The 24,764-nt window shown below is 52.1% G+C and overlaps 11 protein-coding genes across 11 annotated transcripts; 5 read left to right on the top strand and 6 right to left on the bottom strand.

Annotated features, from left to right (window-relative positions):
- Window positions 1–450: 450 nt before the first annotated feature.
- Window positions 451–1,387, bottom strand: M406DRAFT_265103 (Translin; the record flags this gene model as incomplete). Its single annotated transcript, XM_040917711.1, has 4 exons — window positions 451–758; window positions 825–964; window positions 1,067–1,163; window positions 1,231–1,387. 4 exons carry the CDS (start codon window positions 1,385–1,387, stop codon window positions 451–453), a joined length of 702 nt encoding a protein of 233 aa, XP_040773867.1.
- Window positions 1,388–2,076: 689 nt separating this feature from the next.
- On the bottom strand, window positions 2,077–3,919 carry M406DRAFT_342008 (MFS general substrate transporter; the record flags this gene model as incomplete). Its single annotated transcript, XM_040921726.1, has 4 exons — window positions 2,077–2,531; window positions 2,618–3,388; window positions 3,515–3,626; window positions 3,704–3,919. 4 exons carry the CDS (start codon window positions 3,917–3,919, stop codon window positions 2,077–2,079), a joined length of 1,554 nt encoding a protein of 517 aa, XP_040773868.1.
- A 1,661-nt stretch (window positions 3,920–5,580) lies between these two features.
- On the top strand, window positions 5,581–6,981 carry M406DRAFT_72863 (uncharacterized protein; the record flags this gene model as incomplete). The annotated part of the gene is made up of 1 exon (XM_040925584.1): window positions 5,581–6,981. The coding sequence occupies one exon, from the start codon at window positions 5,581–5,583 to the stop codon at window positions 6,979–6,981; it is 1,401 nt and encodes a 466-aa protein (XP_040773869.1).
- A 597-nt stretch (window positions 6,982–7,578) lies between these two features.
- On the top strand, window positions 7,579–9,187 carry M406DRAFT_264272 (FAD-binding domain-containing protein; the record flags this gene model as incomplete). The annotated part of the gene is made up of 3 exons (XM_040917649.1): window positions 7,579–8,037; window positions 8,118–8,243; window positions 8,345–9,187. 3 exons carry the CDS (start codon window positions 7,579–7,581, stop codon window positions 9,185–9,187), a joined length of 1,428 nt encoding a protein of 475 aa, XP_040773870.1.
- Window positions 9,188–9,750: 563 nt separating this feature from the next.
- M406DRAFT_264020 (beta-lactamase/transpeptidase-like protein) lies at window positions 9,751–11,202 on the bottom strand (the record flags this gene model as incomplete). The annotated part of the gene is made up of 3 exons (XM_040917629.1): window positions 9,751–10,184; window positions 10,296–10,587; window positions 10,675–11,202. The coding sequence occupies 3 exons, from the start codon at window positions 11,200–11,202 to the stop codon at window positions 9,751–9,753; spliced, it is 1,254 nt and encodes a 417-aa protein (XP_040773871.1).
- Window positions 11,203–12,657: 1,455 nt separating this feature from the next.
- M406DRAFT_347713 (FAD/NAD(P)-binding domain-containing protein) lies at window positions 12,658–14,999 on the top strand (the record flags this gene model as incomplete). Its single annotated transcript, XM_040922323.1, has 7 exons — window positions 12,658–12,903; window positions 12,971–13,344; window positions 13,437–13,754; window positions 13,814–14,218; window positions 14,319–14,658; window positions 14,751–14,847; window positions 14,957–14,999. Exons 1-7 carry the CDS (start codon window positions 12,750–12,752, stop codon window positions 14,997–14,999), a joined length of 1,731 nt encoding a protein of 576 aa, XP_040773872.1. The 5' UTR covers window positions 12,658–12,749.
- Window positions 15,000–15,225: 226 nt separating this feature from the next.
- On the bottom strand, window positions 15,226–16,216 carry M406DRAFT_357624 (UcrQ-domain-containing protein). The gene is made up of 4 exons (XM_040923727.1): window positions 16,084–16,216; window positions 15,960–15,988; window positions 15,566–15,749; window positions 15,226–15,465 (listed from the first exon to the last, which is right to left on the bottom strand). The coding sequence occupies exons 1-4, from the start codon at window positions 16,137–16,139 to the stop codon at window positions 15,408–15,410; spliced, it is 327 nt and encodes a 108-aa protein (XP_040773873.1). The 5' UTR covers window positions 16,140–16,216; the 3' UTR covers window positions 15,226–15,407.
- Window positions 16,217–16,474: 258 nt separating this feature from the next.
- M406DRAFT_347715 (uncharacterized protein) lies at window positions 16,475–18,006 on the top strand. Its single transcript, XM_040922324.1, has 2 exons — window positions 16,475–17,065; window positions 17,173–18,006. Exons 1-2 carry the CDS (start codon window positions 16,733–16,735, stop codon window positions 17,677–17,679), a joined length of 840 nt encoding a protein of 279 aa, XP_040773874.1. The 5' UTR covers window positions 16,475–16,732; the 3' UTR covers window positions 17,680–18,006.
- Window positions 18,007–18,549: 543 nt separating this feature from the next.
- M406DRAFT_22723 (uncharacterized protein) lies at window positions 18,550–20,001 on the bottom strand (the record flags this gene model as incomplete). The annotated part of the gene is made up of 1 exon (XM_040915763.1): window positions 18,550–20,001. A coding segment is annotated over one exon (1,452 nt), but the record flags the coding sequence as incomplete, so codon positions are not given.
- A 368-nt stretch (window positions 20,002–20,369) lies between these two features.
- On the bottom strand, window positions 20,370–21,074 carry M406DRAFT_103306 (uncharacterized protein; the record flags this gene model as incomplete). Its single annotated transcript, XM_040915057.1, has 1 exon — window positions 20,370–21,074. A coding segment is annotated over exon 1 (312 nt), but the record flags the coding sequence as incomplete, so codon positions are not given.
- A 1,468-nt stretch (window positions 21,075–22,542) lies between these two features.
- M406DRAFT_281093 (DUF676-domain-containing protein) lies at window positions 22,543–24,421 on the top strand (the record flags this gene model as incomplete). The annotated part of the gene is made up of 4 exons (XM_040918428.1): window positions 22,543–22,602; window positions 22,816–23,832; window positions 23,890–24,211; window positions 24,289–24,421. 3 exons carry the CDS (start codon window positions 22,543–22,545, stop codon window positions 24,166–24,168), a joined length of 1,356 nt encoding a protein of 451 aa, XP_040773877.1. The 3' UTR covers window positions 24,169–24,211; window positions 24,289–24,421.
- Window positions 24,422–24,764: the final 343 nt, after the last annotated feature.

The following is a 24,764-nucleotide window of genomic DNA, read 5'->3' on the forward strand; positions in this document are numbered from 1 at the left end:
AAAAAAAAAAGAAGAAATGAGACACTAACATAAATTTATGTTGAACCCTGAAGAAAATGGTGAGGTAATGGACAGACGAACTTGGGTACGTAAAGTAGTGGGGTAGTTCTGATGATCCTTGTTACAATGTCGACCCTTCCCCAATAGATGGGCCAGTGCTGTGTACCTTGAGTACCTAGACAGTTGTAGAAGAAGTTTACAAATTCTTGACAGTGAGGAGACCTGTCTCTTTCAGATCTGGGTTGTAGAATACATCATGCCGTCCTCTTGACTCATCAATTTTGTCTTTCCTTCCCCCCTTTCTTTTCTTTTGGGCAGCAACCTTGCTGACATGGCCCCATTTTCCCAAGCCCTGTTGCACACAGCATACCTTCATGTCTCAGAAGAAGTCCAGGCCAGCCCCATTGCTTGTAATCACAGAGCTAGAGAATCCCTCGAGAGTCCTCCCAATCAAGACGCTGCTGAGCTGGGTATCAAGTTCCGGAGTGACAGGTCGTAGACAACATCCTCAACCTTCTTGACATGGTACTTGACAGCATCAACTCTCTTGCGTAAGATGTCATTCTTGAGATTGAGCAGCTGAAAGCCAGCATGGATGTCTTTGACAAAGTTGCTGATCTTAACAGCAAGCTCGTGGTCTCCCAGAGTGACGGAGTTGACAGCCAGACGGGACAGCTCGTCTGTTAGTGATGTGACAGCCAACAGATACTCCTCGATGGTGATGTGGAAGGCATCGCGATCTTTCAGGTTCACAGGCACTATGATGAGCAGGTGTTAGCTATGACACAAGCAGGATTAAAGGAAGAGAAAAGTCAGCTAGATACCTTTGAAGAGCTCTCCAACCTCCTCAAGGGTGAGCAGTCGTCCAAGCTTGCCCTCAGGAACCAGGTTGCCGCCTAGCCAGCTGTCCAGCAGGACTGTGAGGACTGCATCTTGAATCGTTCGAGACCACTTGACATTGTACCTGACATAAGACAAGTCAGCAAGCACACGGATCTCAGCTCAGACTCCTATGATACCTCTTTACCATGGGTGGGGAGGGGGAAAGGGAGGGCAGGCATCATACTTGTAGTAAGGGTGCTTGGACGCGGCAGTGCTTAGGGTCGAGATGTCTTCGAGCTCTGACTGGATAGAGACCTCAACCTGAGAAAGCAGAGCAGGGTCTGATATGCCAAGTTATCATCAGCAGATGGTCAATATGAGCTCGTAGAGAGTGTGTTATAGACTCACAGGCGGATCTGGGTGTTGAGTGGACTCGGGAGAGCAGACCCTGTGTGTATGACACGTCCCGTTCCAGCTTCTGAATGATCTGGGTCAGTTCATCTCGAGCCTGAGTGTCCTCATCAATCTTGGTCTTGAGGTGTTCAAATATCTGGGGATCAATCATGCCCGACATTTTGTCCAGGCCAGATTAGGGCAAGTATGAGGTTGACCAAGAAGAGGATAGGTGGTGGTGGGGGTGGAGGAGAGGTTGACCAAGTACATGGGCAGGCTGGGGCGTCGAGGGGAAAATTTGAGATCTCCAGCATAAGGAGAGAGTGATGCGGGCACGCCTAAGAGAGGAGACAGTAATATATCACAACAATGTTGGCCACACTCAACAGTAGATTTTTTCTTCTTCTTTTTTTGATACTTTTGTCAGTGAGACAAATAATGAGAGATGGCATCCATAATTAACCTCTTTTCTCCTGCGAAACAAGTGAGGCTCACAGCATCTCGGAACGAGCAAGACACCATACCCCTAACCCTGACAATCCACCCCCCCTAGGAACAAAGAAGAAAACAAAAGATAGAAAAGGAAAAAGAAGAAAAATATACCGCACGGGCTGAAATCATCGTAGAAAAGAGCTTGGAACATATGAACATGTTATATAAACTTGTCTAGACTAAACAATTGATTGGCCAAGTTTATTACGAAGGGCTATTGGAAGATTATCCTAGATGTAAAACCCAAATGCACAGAATTGAATTGCTTTTCAAAAAAAAAAAAATTTTTTAAGTTTTTTTTGGTTTGGGCAATATGAACTGCAGTCATTGTATTTTGGATAAGTGATAGCTGCTAACAAGTCTAGAAACTCAATCATTGTTACCAGTGGCAACGCCCCAGAAATATGCAGCCCATGACCCCAGAATGAATATTAGCAATGCAATGAAACAGCTTTTGCTGAAGAGCTTGTTGCGCCTCCCGCGCTGCCCCTTCTCAAACTCGTCCTTCAGTTCCACAATGATGTGGCCGTTCAGGATCCTCTTCTTCCTCGTCCACTGAAGTCTGCCAATGTCGGGTTTGATGAAACCCAGGCTGAGACTGACAAGGGCTACCAAGACAGATGCAGCCGTAAGGAAGACATAGACAATGACGACTCTGTCATAGCTGTTGTCATCTGCATCTTGGATAACACCAGTGATGACCCTCACAATGATGTTCATGCTATTATTGACAGCGATCTTGACAGCATAGGCTGAGCCAAACACCTCATGGTACCACATAGATGTGCGAATAGAATCGACGATGACAGTAGGGCCCAGAGTCACTTTGAGAAATTCTCCAGTTAGCACGAGTTCCATTATATGATGTACCAACAATATATATCTGAAGGAATCAGAGAGGACCACTTACGTGCGACTGCGTAGACACCAAAACTCGCGGCTGTACCGCTGACTGTTGGACCCCAGGCTGCCAAACACATAGCAACAAGCATGCCACAACCGCATACCATCATAACGCTGAGGCGATTCCCGAGTATATCGATGAAAATGCCGACTAACGGCACGAAGAAGAACCCCATGTACTGGGACAGCGAAGAGTACCAGCCTGCGGTCACGGCTGAGACGTTGAAGCGCTGCTCGGCCAGCTCGGTGGCGTTTTGGGAGAAAATGATGGCGGCCGAGGTCTGGAAGAGCGAGAACATGATGACGAGCCAGAACGGCCAAGGCAGCTCGAGCATCTTCCTGAAGTCCCACTTCTCGCTCTTTTCGGTGAGCTTCTCGCCGGTCGCCGGGTCGCGGAGGTTTCCATAGCGCTTTTCAGACCACTTGTTGAAGAAGTAAAAGACAAGAGTCGCAACGTTGGTAAAGAGGTTCATGAAGACAGCCATCCAGTAGACCCACGCAAAGTCGCCGAGGTTGGTCGCGATGATGTTGGCCGTGGCCTGGCCGACAAAGGAGCCGATCTTGCCGATGCCGAGCTCAAAGCCAAGCGTCGAGGCAAAGCCGTTGGATGGTGCGAACCAGGAAGAAAAGATTTTGTACTGAGCGACCTGGGTTGCGATGTCCCCGAGCGCCTGGACAATAGTTCCAAAGATCATGAACTTGTAGTTTCGAACCTGCGTGGCTGCCGCTATCAGGATGGCCCCGACGGAGAAGATGGCATTGCCGTACAACATTGCACCTGCAGGAAAGGACATGAGTTAGGAAATGAGTTCCAAAGCTAGGTGTCTTTGCATAAGATAAGTTTATAACAAAAAGGAAAGGGAAAACAATCTTTGTTGGGGGGGGGGGGGTTTTCTAAACATACCGGCGCCTCCTATTCTGTCAGTTACCAAACCGCTGACCAAGATCAAGGCTGTCACCATGAAATCCTCGCTGGCCTCGAGAACAGCATACTGAGTATTGTTGATGTTGAGTTCCTGAGATTGATGTCTAGTCAGTGAGACAAATCTTGAGTGGACGAGGGTCCGTCTAAATCATCACCAATTGCTCATACCTTCTTCAAAGTACTCTTCATAGCCCCAGTGACGCCGCTGCTCCAGTGCGAACCAAATCCGATCGCGCTGACCAGAGCAACCGCTATGATCTTCATGCTCAGGGGAACCTTGGAGCTACGGCTGTCAACCTGTGTGACATCTTGATCCAGTGTGTCGTCCTGCTCCGAGTCCACGGCCTTGACAGCCTCTTGGGCTGCCTTGCTTTCTTCAACCATGTTGTCAACGATGTCCGAAATTTGTTCCTGAGGAAGACTGGTTACTGCACAAAGAACGGCGTCCGGTGGCTCCAGCAGGGGATCTGCGCAAGTTTTATACATAGAGCCGTTGAGAAAAGATCCATCCTAGGTGCATCGGTGTAAATTCTGCTGCCCAGGTGTGCCCAGCCCGTCCAAGGCCGTCCAAGTGCACCGCTCTCGGCACCAGAGATTATCAGATCTTCCACAAGTGGCATGGTGAAGGCTCAGGTTGCAATGAAGTGGACATGTTGTCTGCGGGTCGCTCCATTCCTAATCTAATCAATCGCGATGTCTCGGATCACGACTCAACAGAGTGGGCAGTGACCCGACTTTCGTTGATCAGTTGGACTCGGCCGAGCTGCAAATTTTCTCTGCCAAGACTATAGCTGCACGAAACGTAAATTTATCGTGCGTGTCTGGAGTCTGGGCGGAGAGGACTCTTGGAAAGTGGATAGCTGCTCCTCCTACTTCGGTCCATAAGGGATGTTGGATCTGACGAGGAAAGAATGTGCCTCTTACACATCTTGTCGCAAAACTGTTGAGAACACTCATTATGCGGAATTACCCTGACTGCAAATACCTGGCCAGTATTATGGGTAATGAACAGGTTTGTGGAAGATCACCACGGAATTCCTATCTACCCCTTGCCCCAAACGAATAATATACTCCATCCAGTCTTGCTTCCTCCACTTATGGCTTGTTGACCAACTTCCGAGATCTTCCTTTACTCCGCCCTTGAACTAGCATATTTTATGTTTGTTTCTTTTCTTTTATCCTCACCCATACCGCCTCCACATCCTTGTTTATCTATGTTTTTCCTCTTGTCTTGCCCACACCATAGGATGGGGACCCTGGAGCGCCACGTGTGCGCGCTTGCGTCCGCCTTCATGTTTCCGCCGAATTTTTTCCCTCTCCCAATTTTCTTCCAGAGAAGCAAGCTTGGCAAGGACCTGGGATGCACCAGACAGCCAATCAGAGCCTGCTCTGCCACCGATTTAGGAAGCCATTGCCTCTAACAACCACATCGCACTGCAGTAACGACTTCTTGGAGCATTGCGTGGACTCTGTAAGTCTCGAATCATTCTGATATTCCAAACTACAATTGTGACAAACTATAGCCACGATACTGAGCAAACGAAAGCCCTCCAGGGGATCAGGGGACTTAGTAGTTTTTGCTCTATTATAGGCAAGAAAACAACCGTATGGAATCTTGTGTGGCGTAACAGCACATGCAGATCGCCGGTCAAGAAGAGTGCAACGGCACGAGGGCTGCTAGGTTGACCTTCCTTGGGCGTTGTTGCTTGTTTGGACATCCTTTGAGACATTACAAAGGCACAACAAAGGTATTGCCTGGCTGGACACAGAGGACCTGGAAACAATCCAATCACCATTAGCACTTTAGAATCCATTGTTCTGCTTGCAATAAGGAACGACGGCAGTCAACTAACAATGCTCAGTGTTACAATGCCGGCCCTATCAATGTCTATAAAGATGCGGGCACACACACAACTCACCACAGACGGACATGAGATGCAATCCTATCAATCAGCCAACCAACTAATCAACCAAACCTTTCTTCCCACATCTGCTGAGAGACACCAGGCCAGAGGCACGGAGCTGGGATCCGGCCAACCATCAGGATGCTTTCTTTCCTGGATCTGCGCAAGAAGTTCTTGCAAAAGAGCCTGCAGACCCAGTCCAGCTTCGGCGTCGAACTGGAATTTCTGGTTGCGGTGCGATCAGATTCGGATAACATGGTTCGTTTTGTGCCGGAGGAGCTCGCAGGTCAGCCCGGCCAGGCTATCTTGATTCCTGAGGAGAAGAATAATCTATGGGAGAGAGATACGTACTGCATCAATCATGTGCAGGCAACGCTGGACAGTTGTCTGGGTAATCTTTCCGCCAAGACGAGAGTCTTTGTCCCAAATGAGCTCTCTACTCCCGAGGAAGGCTACCTGCATGAAGATTACGAGTACTGGACTGCCAAGCAGGATGCTTCGATCGGACTGCCGGATAAGCTGTTCTCTTCTGGTGAGTATCTGGGCCACCAATGGGCGGGCATTGAAGTGACGTCTCCGGCTCTCTGGAACGAGAATGAGAGTTTCGATGAGATTCGAAAAGTCTGCGAGGTCTTGAAGGCACGGTACTGGATCCTGACCCCGCCAACGTGCGGCCTGCATGTCCACTATGGGCATGGTCAGGACCAGATTGCCGTCCAAGATCTACGCAACATCGCTGCGCTTCTCCTCGCTGCTGACCCTCTCTTGGTCCAGTTACACCCCGAGAGCCGCAAGCGAAATCGGTTTTGTGTGAGCAACCGCCTGTTCTCTGATGTTGCACAGGGTCTTAGTGCCGAGACAGCCACCGCCATGTTGATGCATGATTCTGTATCCTCAGAAGGTGAGGAGGCTCCGCAGAAGGTCATGCGGCCTCTGCAGGGTAGTAAGCTCTTGAGTCGTAGCAGTTGGCGATCTTTCAATCGCCTCATCCCTCAGGGAACACTGACTAGCTACCCAGTCGGCGAGCCAGGCTCAAAGCTCAAGTGTCCTGGGAATGCTGCCGCCAGGCTCCATGCTCCACGGAGCATTCTTGGGTGCGTGGAGGAAATCCTCTCTGCCACCCAGCCGGAGGTTGTTGCGCGGCTGATGCAGGCTCCTCCTAATACTTCCTCTAAACCGGCCTACAGCTTTGCTAATTATGACCAGCAGCAGCCCTTCCCCAACAGCAACAGCGAAATCAAGAAGACGGTCGAGTTCCGACAGGCAGCCGGTACTGTGGACGCAGATGAAATTATCACCTTTGCAAAACTTGCCATTGGACTAGCTGATTTTGCCTGTTCTTCCGACCTCGACACTTTCTGGTCCGTCATTCTGAAGTGTGCGCAAGCGGACGCCAATACGACAGCCCAAGGCAAGGACAAGACCACTTCTTACGATGTTTTCAACTTTCTAGCGGACATTGGGCTGTGTAGACTGATTCGGCCCCTGCAGAATATCGTCATCAAGAAGCATCCTACTGTACAGGAAAGCCAGTCCAAATAAGTTGCGCTGGGTGGCTGTTGGAGGCCGGCGGGCCGGCGAGAGAAGAGAAGAGGAATAGCGGATACTAGGAAGACTGACAACAGAATTATTGAGAGGTTAATTTGCATGATCATTAATCGTTTCCCAAGTGATAGTCTCCGTGGCCTCAATCTACCAATCAACATAGAGGTATATACATAAGTCGAGCGGGCTTACGGCAAAGTTCTCCGAAACTCAGGTCATTGTCGTTCCATTAGGCACCGTAAGTGACACGATTTAATATGTACATAGACAGGCTAAAGACGCTGAGTTTGGATATACGTTACTGGCTATATGACACAGGCCCGTCGGCTTGTGCATGTACAACGCACAAATGTTCCCATCCTTTCGTCCAGTTTATTGGAACGGGACTACATGACGAAGGAAGTATCACAACGCTGTCATATAAGACAAAAAGCAAACAATGGATGATTTTGGCTCCAGAGACTGGGCGCACGAATTTATCTCCTTTTTGAAGTCGTGCTCATCGATTGTGTTCTCAGCCAAAACAAAAGAACAAAGGAAGAGCAAGAGACAGCCTTTACTGCTAATAACTAACAACAAGAACGTATTGACAATATGGTCAATCTCACAGTACTCGCCTCTTTACAAGACTGCCTCAATGGTGTCTGTGCGGGTCGATCCAACTGCGTGGCATACGCCAGTGACTCTGATCCTCTTTACCAGATCGAATGGGTCAAAGCCTACAACCTCGCCATCGATGTCACCCCAACAGCTGTGATCCGTCCAAACTCAACCCAAGAGGTCGCAGCAACCGTGCAGTGCGCCGCCGAGAACGGGATCAAAGTACAAGCCCGATCGGGGGGACACTCGTACGCGAACTTTGGTCTGGGAGACGAAGCTGTTGCGGTGGACATGACCAACCTGCAGGACTACAGCATGAACGAGACAACCTGGTATGCGACCATCGGTGCTGGCATGAAGCTGGGCGATGTGGACCGGAATTTGCACAAGACGGGTCGCGCTTTTGCCCACGGGGTGTGTCCTGGCGTGGGCCTCGGCGGGCACGCCACTGTGGTATGTTGAGGAGTGTAAGATAAGAGAGCGAGATGAGTATACCATTGAAAGTGACTGACAGGTTATGTATGCAATACTAGGGCGGTCTCGGGCCAATGTCTAGGATGTGGGGTACCGCGCTTGATCACGTCGTGGAGGTCGAGATGGTCACTGCGAACGGGACGATTCTACATGTGAACGAGCGGCTCAACCCAGACATGTTCTATGTAAGTTCTCAAAAGCGATGTAAAAGGGCCAAAAAGAAACACCAGTAATAGACTCCATGTAATTTCTGCCCAGAGTGCTGACCCAGAAATAAACACATTAGGGAGTCCAGGGGGCCGGAGCCAGCTTCGGGATCATCACCGAGTTCGTCATGAGAACGCACCCTGAGCCAGAAGAAGTGGCGCAATTCACATTCGACTTCACATTTGGTGTGGAGCCAAGCAAGCTGGCGGACTCGTACATCCAGTGGCAGAAGCTCATCGCGGATCCTAGTCTTGACCGTCGCTTCGGAAGCCAACTGGTCATCTCGCCAATAGGGGTCACAATCACAGGCACATTCTACGGCTCGGCGGCCGAATGGAATGCATCTGGAATCCTCTCAAGGCTTCCACAGAATGGAAGCGTCATATTCACCGACTGGCCTAGTTCGCTGACAGCTTGGACTGTACAAGAGGCGCTGTACCTGTCCGACACGCCCTCCCACTTCTATTCCAAGAGCCTTGGTCTCCGCCAGCAGGACCTCTTGTCCGAGTATTCGGCCACCAAATTGTTTCAATACCTCGAGTCGCAGCCCAAGGGCACCCTCCTGTGGTTTATCGTCTTTGATTCTTCAGGTGGTGCTGTGGCTGATGTCCCCATGAATGCCACGGCATTTGCACATCGCAACAAGATCATGTTCTATCAGTCCTATGCCGTCGATGCTGTCGCCCTTTCCAACGAGACATGGTCCTTTCTGACTAATTTCCATAATAACTTGGTTGAGGTATTGCCTTTGAATGCTACAGGACGGGGAACGTATCCTGGATACGTGGACCTGAACATTTCGGGTGTGCCGCAGGGGCAATACTGGGAGTCAAATTTACCGGCCTTGCAGATCCTCAAATCAAAGTGGGATCCAAATGATGTTTTCCATAACCCTCAGAGTGTCCAGCCTGTTGAGGTGTAACGATTGAAGCCAGTTTATATTGGCATGAAGGTTGGATGGGCAAGGAGGGTTCCTTAGAGTATGCAGGATGCTGAATCAACAAGTCAGTCTATCATTTCGAGACTGGCAAGAGCCAGTAATTTGGGAGTCTTTCACAGTCGCTGAGTGATAGCTTCTAAATGAGTCAGTTGATCAGCTCTCCTAGCCATTGTAGGCAGCTGTATGTTCAAATCCTAGCCTCTGGGAGCCTTTTGATTCCTTTTTTGTATTTTGATCTTCAAATGCTCAATAATAAGCTCAATCTTCAATTCTCACATTGAACACATTCAAATGCAGGTTCAAAATTCACAAAGGGTTCTAGCAGCACTTTTGAATGGTATTCTCTGTGAGAGGCATCTCTTTATGACAGGAATAAAGAAGAAAGACTGTAATATTCTTTGGACTACTACTGTGCGCTCAATTCCTAAGTTGAAGAAGCTCAACTACCATGATGAGAACGTGTGATTAAGATGAGGATACTCTGACAATGAACATAGAACACACAGATAACTAAGAACAAATTATTTTTTCTGGTAAGCCCTTCTTTACTTTGTAGAGTCCGCATCACGAAGTCCAGCATACGCTTCCGTCTCGATATCTGCCCACAGTTTGAGCACCTTTGCATCACAAAACGGCAAGATCTGCGTGGCTACCATGCCTGCGATGCCATGTTCCGGATCACACCACCAGAACAGATTTGCCAGCCCAGCCCAGTTTGCAGTCTTCGTACTGCGGCCGGTAGATCCGCCATTGGAGAGCATGAAGGTGAGGCCCCAGCCTTGCGGAGGGTCGCCCGAGACAGGGTATAGATCAGGGACATTGTTTGTCAGATCTGGCTTTGCCGCGGGAATAGACTGGCGGCCGAAATTAGGGAAGTCTGAAATATGATTCTCGAACATCTCGGCAACCGTCGAAGGCTTGAGAATCTCGGCGCCCGTTGTAGGGGATTTGCCTTGGTTGAGAAGGGCAGCTAGGATTTCTGCTCTCTCGGTCAACACACAATTCGGGAGAGACCAACAAAACGCCTGATGACGATGAAGGTGACGACATCACTCAAGGGTAGCCCAATATATTTATATATATAACTTACTGCAATATTCCTGGGGCCTAGCAAAGAGACCTGCACCACCGCTGTTGAAACATCGCGAGATGTCCTCTCCCCGTTGAACGACCAGTGGTGTCCGCATGAGGTGATCTCTTGAGCGTAAAGATCCATCAGGGGAACGTTGTTGCATGAAAGCCAAGTTGGCCTTCATCTTTGGTGATGGAAACATGGACATATCTTTGATACCCAGAGGCTCAAAGATGTTCTTGACCATATAGTCGTTGAGGGTCACGCCCGTAATCCTCTCAAGGGCGATTCCGGCCCAATCAACACCAATCTATTCATTGTTAATCATGATGAATTGTCAAACTGAGGTCTTGCATGTGCCCTGGCAGGAACCTAAACAAGGAAACAAACAACTTACACCATATTCCCAGCCCTCTCCAGGCTGAAACAACAGTGGCGAGATCATTTCTTCCTGTCTGCCATTGAATTCGTCTATTCCAGCCGGATATCCCCAATCTCTCAGTCTCTCGTTGAAAAATGAGTACCCAAACCCAGCTGTGTGGCTCAGGAGCATCCGCAGCGTGATACGCTTTTTTTTGTGCTCTAAAGCCCCATCCTTCCGCAGCACCTGGAGTCCCTTGAGCTCAGGACACAGGTTCTCGATCTGTTCTCCATCGTCGAGCCTCAACTGCCCCTTCTCGACAAGCTGCATACAAGCGATGCCGGTCACCAACTTGGTGCAAGACGCGATCCAGAAGACGGTATCGAGCGTCATGTCCTCGAGGCTAGCCACTCCGCGTCGGCCAGCAGCGTGAGCAAACAGCTCCTTGCCATCCCTCCTCACGACGACCACGGTGGCTCCGGGTAGCTCATGAAGGGGGTCTGAACACGCGGCGTCGACGGTGGAGCGGAGCGTGTCGACAGTCTGTTGGCTGAATTTGGACATAATTATGATATAATGACTGTGTCTCTTAGTTATCGTTAGTTTTGGTGGTGAAAAGTAGAAAGATAATAATCTGAGTCCACGTATCGTCAGCCTAGATGAAGCTGCCAGTTAAGTACTCGCAAACCAAAGCCATTACAGCTTGGCATGAACCACATGATGAACATGGTATGGAGTCTTGGGAAAAGCCACAAGCACGAATCGCCACACATTACCAAAATGATTCCAAATGCGGGGTAACATAACTTTACACCACGGCCGTAAGCTTTTTGCTTTTCTTGAAAGGCTCTGACATTCGGACAGGAGGAAGCAAGAGAGAGGCACGGATAGACGGAGAGACGGAGGAAGAGGGGCTAGAAAGGGACGAGAGTTACTTGTGGGGCACCCCGGAGAGGCTGGAAACCATAATAATGCATACACGGCACAATTAGCATGCCAAGGGATCACTAATTACCGACGAACCCGTGGATATCAAGTATTCTACAAGCTTCATGATCAATTATATGTACGTCAAGCATTCTTCGCAACGCTTGCTTCTCGTCCGTATGGCCAGTCTCATTGTGTAACAAGTAGTTAGTGGGACTTGTCGAGATTATTCATCAACTTGTATCCTCTTTGAATCCAACGCCGGCAACAAGAAGGTGGCATGGACGGGCAAATTGGGAAAAAGCGCAGATATGTCTTAGAACCAAGAGATAGGAGGAGGAGGAAGAGAAAGAGGGGGAGGAAGATGGAGAATGGCACACTACCCAAGAGATGTGCCACACCACAGGTACCGGTTTCCTTGATTTGGAAATCCGATTACAATCCGATTGGGCTTCACAACCTAGATTTTGCTTGACATCTCCGCATTGCTCGTTACCTAGGTAATTTTGCATGTGGAGAGAAGCTCGAGGTATGCGCAAGTACCTGGGTACTACTCTTGATGATGCAGTAAACACATTGGCCCGCAGCCATTTGATTGTATATTGAGAGACGATTCATGAAGGCCTCTCTGTTCTGAGATATGAGGCTGTTGTACAACCAAGAGATGAAGACGGGGATGAGTTTCTTGTGATAACAAATCAGAATAGCAGCCCATTTGGAATCTAAGATGCATACATAAGTACTCAAGTATGATGTACAATCAGTAAGCAGATCAATAGCGACATTCCTCCACACCCTCCATCGAAACTAATGTGAGGAGAACATGGGGTAATTATGCAGATCTTAGCAGAGTCTGGGGAAGAGGAGTCAGATAGTGGAGGAGTACGCACGCCTCATCCATTCGTGCGAGCTCTGATGTATTTCCAGGCAAAGAGACATTGTCTTGCAAATGTCCAGGTGGTACAATTTGCGGAGAAATTGCTCCATTCCGGTGTGTGTGTGTGAGGGAAACCGACTATTTAATCACCCATGATGGGCAGATGCCAGTTTCTCTGGCCTTGGTTCTCATTGTTCTCATAGTGACTTGTCTCATGAGGTACAACGTATCACTACAGGAAAAAAACTGAGAAACCAGGCCACATATTCTTTTCTATATCAACTAATATTCTCTGATAGTGTTCATCATGGGAGAGCCACCAAGTTCCAACGGCTCGACTACCACGGAGGAGAAGAAGTTCAAGACGAGTCTCACTGATTATTCTACCCGCCATGGAGAAAAGACTGGACCATACGCAGACAACCTCGACATAGACGCCATCATCGTCGGAGGAGGGTTCAGTACGTGTCTCCCAAACACGTTTCAAGCATACTATGATTGTTTCACTAACACACAGGCTCTTTACAGGCGGCACCTTTATGCTCAAGACGCTCCGCGACCGCGGGTTCAAGGCTGCCATCTTCGAGGCTGGGAACGACCTGGGCGGGACATGGAGGTTCAACTGCTACCCCGGGGCGCGTGTTGACTCAGCCGTCCCGACGTATGAGTTCTCGTGGCCAGAAGTGTATGAGAGCTGGACTTGGACCACCAACTATCCCGACTACAAGGAGCTTCGAGCCTACTTCGATCATGTGGACAATGTCCTGGACATCAAGAAGGACTGCTCGTTCCACACCGTCGTGACAGGGGCCAACTTTGACAAGGGGGCTGGCAAGTGGATCGTGGAGACTGCAGATGGACGCACAAGCAAGTGCAGATTCTTAATCCTTGGATCCGGATTTGTAAGTGTTGTACACATTTCCTTGGCCCTGACCGTCAACGAAATACCACACGCATCTGCTGAAGACTCACCGTCGTCGTCTCGCACCCACAGGCCGCGAAGCGATACATTCCAGACTGGCCCGGCATTGAGAAGTTCCAGGGCGTCTTGCACCACTCTTCCTTCTGGCCAGATGAGGAAGTCGACGTCAAGGGCAAACGCTGCGCTGTCATTGGCACAGGCGCCTCGGGCGTGCAGATCAGCCAAGAGTGGGCCCCGGTCGCCGGGAGGCTGACTGTCTTTCAGAGGACGCCAAATCTGGCTCTGCCTATGGGCAGGAAACCCCTGACGGCCGAGGAGCAGAATGCCTGTAAGCAGTTGTACCACCAGCTGTTTGAGATGCGCGAGAAAAGCTTCTCGGGGTTTCTGTTTGTAAGTAGCAGCTCCTTTCCAATGTTTTATTGGTAGACGTGTGAACTAACACTGGGCAGGACTTTGCCGAGAAGCAGACCTTCGACGACACGCCCGAGGAGCGGGAGGCGTTCTACCAGAAGTTGTGGGATACCGCTGGCTTCCACTACTGGCTGGCCAACTATGATGACATGCTGAAGAACGGCGAGGCCAACACGGAGGCGTATAACTTCTGGGCCAAGAAGGTCCGTGAACGCATCACTGACCCCAAGAAGCGAGACATCCTGGCACCACTCAAGATGCCTCACTATTTCGGCATCAAGAGGCCGTGTCTTGAGCATTCCTACTATGAGGCGCTGGACCGGGAGACTGTGGAGGTTGTCGATGTTAGCAAGAATGCTATCAAGGCGTTCGATGAGACCGGAATCATCCTTGAAGATGGCACTCACTATGATGTGGATGCTATTGCCATAGCCACTGGATTTGTGCGTTGTTCTTCCCTCTTATGTTTGCTCCGGCCTCTCGCCGCAGTTCGATCTCCTCTCCCTCTCCCTCTCTGGTATTCTGACTTGCCTTGAATCATAGGATATCATGACTGGCGGCATGACCCAGATGGGCCTGAACAGCGTCCGTTCGACCCAGTTGGCAGCTGAATGGCAAGCCGCGGCCAATACATACCTGGGGATCACCGTGTCGGGGTACCCAAACATGTTTCACATGTATGGTCCTCACGGCCCTACGCTCCTCTCCAACGGACCCGCAACAGTCGAGGTCCAAGGCCGCTGGATCGCCGACGCCATCACCAAGATGCAGAGACAGGGCATCAAATATATCGATGCCACGCAGGAAGCGACCAAGACCTGGAAGGCTCGCATCAATTACCTAAGTGACCAGACGCTGTTCCCCACGACGCGAAGCACGTACAGTAAGTTGGATTTATCCATCCACCCCCCTCTTTCTCTCCCCCCCCCTCGAGTGCCTCAGAGTATGAGTGATATACTAACCGCCGTTGCACAGTGGGAGGATCCGTTCCTGGGAAGGCGTTCGAGCAGGTCAACTATTCGGGTGGGCTCTCAAAGTATAAAGATGAAATCAGGGAGGCCCTCAATACCTGGCAAGGTTTTGAGGTGGTCAAAGGCGGGGTGCCTATTGGCCTGCAGAGCGGTGTGCAGGGCAGTGTACAAAACGCCGCCATACAGAATGTTGTACCGACTGGCGTGCAGCATGGTGCTGTCATGGTATAGATTGAGAAGGGAATATGACTGAAAGTCTGCTTGAGAGAGAGGAAGAGCTCAGCGGGCTTACGCGAGATGGTGATTCCAGAAGACAAACAGCTCGAGGATTGAAAACAAGAGTCATGAGCAAACGTAAATCTTCGAAGAGCCAGTCGTGAAAGTGTTCCTATAACGAGTGTGTCTCACTGCTTGTGCTGCTGAAGAGGTATAAAAAGCGATCAGGAGTCAATGGTGAGGATGTCACAGGCGTGAGGACTGGCCAAAGATCTCTAGTCTATTTCTTTCATCGTACCTATCTCGTTGTCATTGATGTACAAGGCAGCATGCATCCGGCTGCGACAATTACCCGTGCTGTGGCTTGTCGCCTCCATCTGCTCCCACGAGCGAGCCCGTCTTTTCTCTCTTCCTCCTTTCCTCATCCCATCACCTGATGCAACGCCTACTCCTCGTCGGCGGCGAACTCGGCTATACCAGCCTTGGAGTTGAGATAGTGGTTCCTGTCAACGGTTTCTGGTCAGCACTCATTTCCGTCGTAAGGCTATTCTCATTCATCCATCCACTCTGTGCAACACCATCCCTCGCACGGCACGGACTGACCTCTCGATAGCCCAGCCCATGACGAAGTAAGCGGCGATAAAAGGAGGCACGACGTAGAGGACCTGTGAGCTGAAGCGTCGCCACGTGTTGAAGACGGCAGCGTGGGCGGCGCCAGCGAAGGGGTTTTGTCGGTTGGGAGCCAGGCCGTAGGTGACGATGCCCTTCTGCTTCTGCACCGGGGTGCCTGTTATTGGAGGTGATCCTGTCAGCATTCCTTGCTTTCAACCGTGCAAAAAACGTTCCTCTTCCTAGCATTATAGTATCGACTGCCTGCTCTCGCCCTCGGGAGGGAGTTGACCCGTCACAAAATCGTTCGACGTGGCCTCGGCTTCCGGGTTTGTCTCGTCGGCAGGTCGAAGAAGCGACGAGGTGAGAGAAAGAAGGCGTCACTCACCGAATGAGCCCCAGCCGTGGCCAAGGTACCTGTGAAGACGACAGTTAGCAAAAGACCAGCTTCCTTCAGGATAAAAAGGCGCGCCATGCGACACCCGAAGGCTCCGCAGGCCTACTGCACTTACTTGTTGTGCTTGCCAATCTCCTCGGCGCCGGAGAGCAGTCTCTGTGTAGGTCTCATATTGACGATGGGATATCAATTGATGTTCCTGAAACAAAAAAAAAAGGGGTGGGATCAATCGAGGGCGGTCGGGGGGTCGTTGAGGTCGGTCTCGTCGAGAGCTTCAAAGTTGGCTGCTTGAGCCGGCCGCTGTCGTTGGAAATCGGAATCGTCTGGCAGGCGATTGGGTCTGATTTGAGCTAGCCATAAGTAGACTAGCGTATTCAACAGGGGTTGGGAACGCAAGGAGCACGGGCCACCCAACTTTTTTGCTGCAGTTTGTATATGCAAGAGCTATCCTACCCGTGCTTGCCGTGGTACCATCAATAGTACGAGGGGTCTTTCAAGTCGAGCTCATCATCACCATCATCATCACGACCACGACCGACCAACCTCAGCCCAGCGTCTACCACTCGAGCTGAGCCACTCTTCCTTCATTTCTCTTTTAACTTTCCCCAGGTCCTCTCTCTTACTTCTAGCACCTGGCAAACGGCATCTGCTGTGCCTTCTAGACGAGAAATCCTCTCTCTCGGGTAGCTTAGCATCTGCTGCCCTTGTTTTCTACATACACACACTCACACTCTCACTCACACCCACCCACACCTCTCTCAACGATGGCGCAAATAAATCCCAATGCCCTGCGGAACATCTACCGCTTTGCCATCCCCGCCGCCCTCGGCGCAAGCTTTGTCAGCAACTCGATATACGACGTGCGCGGTGGCTCGCGCGCCGTCATCTTTGACCGTCTCTCGGGAGTCAAGGAGGGTGTGATCAACGAGGGCACACACTTCCTCATCCCTTGGCTGCAGAAGAGCATTGTCTTCGACGTGCGTACCAAGCCTAGGAACATCGCCACCACTACTGGCTCCAAGGACCTGCAGATGGTCAGCCTGACCTTGAGGGTACTGCATAGGCCTGAGGTGCAGGCACTGCCCAAAATTTACCAGGTTCGTCTACTATTCTCTTTCTCTCTCTCTCTCTTTCCGCCCTCTCCCTCCACTTCCCTTCCACCATCCGTGGACGTAAAGCTGACAGGGATCTCTTTGTCTTTCAGAACCTCGGCCAGGACTACGACGAGCGCGTGCTCCCTTCCATCGGCAACGAGGTCCTCAAATCCATCGTCGCCCAGTTCGACGCGGCCGAGCTCATCACCCAGCGTGAGGCCGTCTCCCAGCGCATCCGTACCGACCTGATGAAGCGCGCCGCCGAGTTCAACATCGCCCTCGAGGACGTTTCCATCACCCACATGACCTTTGGCAAGGAGTTCACCAAGGCCGTCGAGCAGAAGCAGATCGCCCAGCAGGACGCCGAGCGCGCCCGCTTCATTGTCGAGAAGGCGGAGCAGGAGCGCCAGGCTAACGTCATCCGTGCAGAAGGCGAGGCCGAGAGCGCCGACGCTATTGCCAAGGCCATCGCCAAGAGCGGCGACGGTCTGATCCAGATTCGCAAGATCGAGGCCAGCAGGGACATTGCGAACACCCTGGCGAGCAATCCGAACGTTGCCTATATTCCGGGCGGGCAGCAGGGGACAAACATCCTGTTGAATGCAGGCCGGGCATGAGGCGGAGGACGACAATAGGCGTGTTGCAGAATGCAAAGACGTGTCAGCTGAAAGCATCTTGGGGCTATTAGCAAGAAGTTTGGGGGGGAGGGGGGGGGGAGGAGGAAGAAGAAAACTAAAAACAAGGGGCGAGTAAAGAAGCCATCACAGAGGAGGAAGAGGATGGAGGGGAGGAACCGCATTGGGGAGGAGGCGGATGAGGAAGTCCTCTTTTTTGGGGGGTTGCCAAAATCAGCCCATGTAAACCATATATCATGACGAGGCCTGGAGGGCAGAGCACTCGTCTACTCCACTATTATGATGAATTAATGCCAGAGGAAGCACACCAGCCAGGTCCTCCCAAGCAGAAAGAAGTGATATCCTGCTGTCTCGCCCCGGGCGTCTTGTTCCAAATGTCAATCAGCAGGCATAGTATACTAAAAAAAAGGAAAGAAAGAAATCCCAAATGTTCACCGCCTGTGGTCGCAGGGCGGTCCCGTAGCTTATAGCATTGATGCTGCATAAGAGGTACGACGCTGTGTGCGCAGAGAGAAGGGAAGAGAAAGAAGCGATAGAGAGCATTGCAATCGTCGCCAGCCATAAGAGTTTTTCTATAAGCTCTAGGATGAAGCAGCCCCCAAACTCCTTGACCATATGCCTGTATGAGCCTCAGCCCTCCACGACGCCTTAGGCTATCCTTTATCCTAGACACATTCCAGAAACACCTGCTGTGAGCAGCGGGAGGAAATAGTTATTGCCCAGCATCTGCCTGAGGCTCCCCTACGATTCGGCCTCGAGGACTCCTTCGGTGAGCAGTGCACCTCCGTCGTCTAGATCAACTGACTCCTCGCTGCTCCGTTCCTGTGGTAGGGCGGTGGGTGGTTTCCAGCCTGGGGCACGGAGCTCGCCGTCCTCCCACTTCCACCCCTGGGACTTCATCAGGGTCCATTCCTTCTCTACCTTGTACCGAACCAAATCACCGGCAGACCGAGCATCCTCGGCGCTGTCGTGGCCCTCGCCCGTGTCGACCTGGATGCGCCGGTTGAGCAGAGTCTCCATGAGCAGCTTCAGGCTTGTCCGGACCGGCAGCCCGCGCTTGTGCGGGTACAGGAGGACTGTGTCGACAATCTTAGGGTGAACCATGCGCATAGCGTTGAGGTCATTCTCCAGACCATGGCCGATCAGGATCGTATCGGGGTTGATGAACGAGTGGAGCAGGTCACGGGCCAGCTCGGGCGACGAGACCTTCTGCAGGACCTTCCGCTCGCCAGGCTGCTGTGGTGGCGGCGTCCAGTCCCGGGTCCATGGTACAGCACGGGCTAGATCTTCGGGCCAGACACCGCTGTACCTCGAGTTGAGGTTCAGGATCTCGCCGTACGGCTGGACGAGGACATCGAGCAGCTCAGCACCATCGGGCCAAGAGGTGGCCGTCACCCGGATGAGCTCCATGCCGTGCACGGTGTAGCCCATCTCGCAGTCGAAGGCCACCGCCTCCTTCACCACAAAGGGGTTGTCGTTGGCGGGCGTCTCGGCATAATTCCACAAAGACGCAAGCCGCTTCGGGTCGGTGGTCTTCCAGACGTGGGCCTCACTGACGGTGCAGCCCGGAGACTCGCCCACATCCTGGTTGCAGCAGCGGTATTTCTTGGCAATCCAGGCGGTATCCCCTTTCGGCCGCTCGGGGAAGTAGGCCCTGCCGGGGTGATGATTGCACTGTCCGCCTGACGCGAGCTGGCCGGTCTCGATGTCGCGGCCAGGAAAGACCTGAAAACGAGCTGTGCACCGATCACACTGCTCCCAGCCCTGCGACCACTTCACGGCCTGCTTCGCCTCCTCGATCTGTTCGTCTGTGGGTGGCACGGGAACGTAGCCATATTGCTCGAGGTTTTGAATGGGCGTGACCAGTCTCTGCTGTAGGACAACGACCTCCTGAGCCGTGGTCAGGCCGGTGTTGATGGTGACCGGCGCGCCGATGCTGGGGGTTTTCTGGGCAGTCTTCTTCTCTAGGGCCTGTTTGCGCTCGGCCACCCAGGCGTCAAGCTTCATCCTCTTGTACTTCATAACCTCCTGCCGCATAGCATTGTCGTAGACTGCAGCCTTCTGCGTAGCCAGCTCCTGCTCGCGATCCAACACCATCCAGATGATTTCTTGGCCGGATAGGACGAGACCCTTTAGCTGGGGATCCTTAGCAGCGCCGCCCGAGACCTCGCCGTTGAGGCGGGTGTAGTCAGCATGCAGCAGGGACACCAGCTTGTGACGGACGCCGTGAGAGGCTGGAGCCGCGGTGAGATGGCGAGGATTCAAGGACTCGGGCTTTCTTGCGGATTTGGGTTTCTGCGAAGGAGGGGAACTGGATGTCGACTTGCCCGTTGCCAGTGCTTTCCGTGTGGCGCTTGGAGACCTGGCTGGGGGAGAAGCTGATGGATTGACTGGTGTCGGCTTCCTGACTGTTGAGGTAGGTGTTGCAATCCGTCCTGAAGTAGTAGGCGTCCTAGAAGCAGAGGAAGGAGGTGACACCTTGGGCGTCGTCCGGGCAAGAGTGGTAGAGGACTTGAGCGGCGTTGAGGGACTGACTGTCTGGTTTCTCAGAGAAGAGGGCGTCACAGCCAAGGGTGACGCAGGTTGACGTGCGTGGTCAGCGACGGGGGGTGACAATGGATCATAGAGATCAGACGCCTGGACTCGATCGACGGGTTTCAGGCTGTCGTCGGGATGACTTGTGATATGTGAGCCACTAGCGGGCCCGTCGCCCACGCGTCCACCTTGGCCTTCGACCTCGCCAGGCCGGTGGATTGCTGTCTTTTGACGCTTACTAGGGGGAAGCCCATTTCCATCACTCGCAGGGCCTTCCTCTTCCTCGTCTGCGGCTCCGTCGAAAGATCGGTGAAGGCTCCTCGTGTCGGAGGGTTGACTGTCGGCCCTGTGGCCAAAGAGACAGCCTGTGGTAGTGCATGTGCGGCCTTCAGTCTCCTTGGGACACGGGAGATGCTTGAGGCCGTTGAACAAAGGAACGGCGCTGGCCATCCTAACGAGGGTGGACCGGCCAGTCGAGTGTGGGAGTCAATGACGGCCCGGTAGGAGGGCGGATGCTGAGCTGTTGTAGAAGCTCAACTGCTCATCCCTCAGACGCGAAGAAGGCGCAGGGCTCCTCAAAACGCGAGGTAGCGGTGAACGCTGTGCCTTGGGGCCAAAGTGACGTGAAGAGAGACCCGCCGACGACGACGTATAGACGCGCGGGGATAGGAACCTCAGTGACAAAATCGACATTTACGATTATGAGATGGAAGGAAAGGAGGGAAAAGACTGTAGCCACATGGAGAGAAAGCGAAAATCGTTAGTCGAAAGTTCTTGTATACTCTTGTGTCGTTTGTGCCAACAAGAGGCCGGGGTAACGAACGGGCGATTGTTTGTTGATTGATGTCCTTTGTCTGTGCTTTGGTTTGGGTCGTGGACAAAGGGTTTTGGTTGATGTCGAATCCAGAAAGAGACGGACACCCCTGTGAGGCTGAAGGGTACAGTGGGTCTCGGTTGAACCGCTGGGGGAAGAACGGTGGGACCAATTGTAACGTGCTTACTACGTATTGCGTACATAGTGCATTGTACCATGTCGTGTCGCGGCACTACTCGCAGTAGGTGCTGCTAAGGGACGGTACTATCCGTACACGCTTGCAGTACTAATGTAGTACCAGAGTATGTGCTTACTTCGTCACTGTAATGCCGTCTATATCATGTACTACGTATGTATTTCAACTATGTACATCTACGGTTTGCCATTATATACCAAGTATTTGGTATACATAATTGACTCCTACTTTATACATTACAGAAAATAAATACGTAGTAGACAAGACACGAAGCGCATCTTTTCAACGTTTGTAGTGCGATAGTTGAGGGGGCAGAAGTATTTCTGAAGAATTACTATAATCAGCTTGGCCTCAACGTTTGCACCACCGCTCAACCAAAATCAGGAGTGAAGTGAGTGGATTATGAGAGGAAGGGTTGCCAAGTCCTTCAAGCACATTCTCAATCGACGTACACACTTATCGGTCACCGATATCCAACTGAGAAAACACCTCCTTGATGCCATGCAGGGCGGTATCCTCCTTATCTGGATGATCCAGATAGGCATGAAAGATGTTCCAGATGGTTGAGGTCTTATCTGTGGGGGCTTGTCACAAGCCAAGAGACGTGCTCGGAATTATCTATTTATTGATCTGTTCGCCTATCTGTCCTGCCCATTCTGTGTCTTGTTGGCAGGTGGAAAGTTGTTTCATTCAAAGACTCCTCCGTTTCCTGTCGTTGCCCGCATGTCGAGAACGGCCGCCCGACCACCAACACCAACAACACTGGAACTGGAGGAGCACGCGTACAAGACTGACTGGCTTGCTGATCTTTACACAGAAACCTACATACACACAGTACTGAGGAGGAGAGAGGAGAAGGAGGTCTCAAGTCAATCGCAATTTTATCGCTTCTCGTTGGAACGAAGAGAGTGGGGTTGTGATTTTCCCCTTATATATTCTGTGCAGTGCAGTACGTGCAGACGTGCATGATTGCATAGAAATCGCTACAAGACTTGTCCGTGAGCGAGAGTGTGGGTGTTGGTGGTTGGGCGTGGGTGATAACAACAGCATCTGCAGTGGTTGTGGCTGATAAAGCAGAAGCTCGCCCCCCTTTTGTTGCAAGGAGGATAACTCTAGCCACAGTGCTGCACTGCAGCCTGCAGGTACGCCCGGATTTAGCGGTGTTTTGGCGGGCAGCCCATCTTTTTGCGGCTCGTCATCCCACCTGGCCGAAACCAACAACCCCCTACAAAAGACACTCAAGCTGCTGCCCTTCTCGATCCGGTCCATCGACCGGTCCCTGATCAGCCATTACGACGAGATGGCTGATTATACCGGCGGTGAGATCGAGGCTGACCACCTCGTCGTTTTGGTCCATGGGGTATGTTCTCCTGTTCTCCTGTTCTCCTGTTTGCGTTCTTGTTCCCCTCGTGCTGGATGGGTTTTCTGATCTTGATTTGATTTGATTCGATTCCTGCCTCCCATCTTCCCCCTATCCTGCACATATGCACGCCAACCCACGCAGACATATTTTTTTTTCTATGGAACATGACAGGTCACTGACAAGCTCGCCTCCTTTTTCTTCTTCTTCTAGCTATGGGGAAACCCAAACCATATGGCGAGCATCGCCAAGGCCTTACGCGCGAAACATCCTGCCGATAAGCTGTACATCCTCTGCGCCAAGAGGAACAGCGGTTCCTTCACCTACGACGGCGCCGAGCTCGGGGGCGAGAGAGTGTGTCTCGAGATCCAGGAGGAGCTGCAGGCGATCGAGCGGCGAGGAGGCAAGATCAGGAGGCTATCCATCATCGGCTACAGCCACGGCGGCCTTGTCGCGCGTTATGCCATCGGCCTGCTGTACGCCAAGGGGACGCTGGACGAACTCGAGTGCATGAACTTCACCGCCTTTGCCAGCCCCTTCCTCGGCGTCCGCACCCCGCTGCACGGCACTGCCAACCACCTCTGGAACGTCCTCGGCGCTCGCACCCTGTCCATGTCTGGCAGGCAGCTCTTCCTCATCGACAAATTCCGCGACACGGGCCGCCCCTTGCTCGCAGTGCTGGCCGACCGCAACTCCATCTTCTATAAGGGCCTGGCCAGGTTCAAGCGGCGCACGCTGTACGCCAACATCGAGAACGACCGGAGCACCGTCCACTACACTTCCGCCATAGCCAAGACCGACCCCTACACGAACATGGACAGGGTGCGGGTCAACTACCTGAAGGGCTACGAGGATGTGATTCTTGACCCGGTGCACCCAGTCGAGCACATCCCACCGCACGCCTGGAAGAAGGAGCCTTTTCCCGAGTGGGCGACCAAGTGGATACGGCGCGTGCCCCTGATCGTTGCGCTGGTCATCTTCGTGCCCATCGGCATTGTGGCCTTCCTCATCAACAGCGTCATTCAGACGGTGCGGAGCTCCAAGCGCATTGCCCTGCATGAGAAAGGCCTGGCGGGCATCAACATTGCCGATTATCGGCCGCCGACTCTCATGATCAACGAACTCCGGGAGGCCGTTGAGGATGTATACGAGGGTCTGAACAGCTTTCAGCAGAATGAGTACCTCGGCCTGACGGACGACGACGACGATGACGAGGAGGGCGAGGGCGAAGTCTCGGACCTCGAGAAGGAGGCCCAAGAGCCGCTGCTGGAGAAGCAGGACTCTGAGAAGATCCACAACAATATGGCGGCCAGGCGGGCGAGCGATGCGAACATCCTGCGGCTGGAGCGCAGACAGAGCCAGCCGGGCCAGCCGACGCTGGCCCTCGCACCCTGCCAGTTCGAGATGATCTCGGCCCTCGACAGCCTCGGCTGGCGCAAATACCCCGTCTGGATCCATCGCAACCGCCACAGCCATGCTGCCATTATCGTGCGCATCGACAAGGAATCACATAGCGAAGGACATGTGGTGTTGAGGCACTGGCTGACTGAGGAATTTTTGGTTTAGATGTATGCATTCATGTACATGCACTTGTATATATAGATAGATGGTAAGATGGAGTGATGGCTACTGGGCGCTGATTTAAACATCCTTTTGCAATAAAACTAATATCTATATGCTTAACAGCCTCCTTTTTTTCCAGGGATTGCATCTCTGGTGCCTTGCTTGGGACACGTCACACGTCTAGTGTGTGCGACCTGGACAGATGATGCTTGTAGTTATAATTTTAGAGTACCATTAACGAGCATTGATACACGGGTAGGATCGTCGTCAGTCCTTGTCTTGACTCGGGCTTCATCCGAACAATCAACCTTTTCTCGGCCCTGGATCGCTGTGTAAAGTATGCATAGTAGTGCAGCGAGAAAATCATCCATGACAGTAATGACGTGACCATCTTTTTCTTGTCTGGGCTGCTTCCCGGTCCCGGGTAAGTCCGTCCGTCCGTCCAAGCCAAGCAAGCAAGTTTAAAGTGTCTGCTTGTCGCCTCACTCTTATTGTTTCCCTTTTGTTTTCAATGACTCAAGGATTCGAAGGGCGGGGCCCGCATGCGTCCATCCACGCTGGCAACCCCCCGACCGGGGGGCTCACTACCCCATTTGGGA

The sequence above is a fragment of the Cryphonectria parasitica genome (assembly GCF_011745365.1).
Source record: "Cryphonectria parasitica EP155 unplaced genomic scaffold M406scaffold_7, whole genome shotgun sequence".
Lineage (NCBI taxonomy): Eukaryota > Fungi > Ascomycota > Sordariomycetes > Diaporthales > Cryphonectriaceae > Cryphonectria > Cryphonectria parasitica.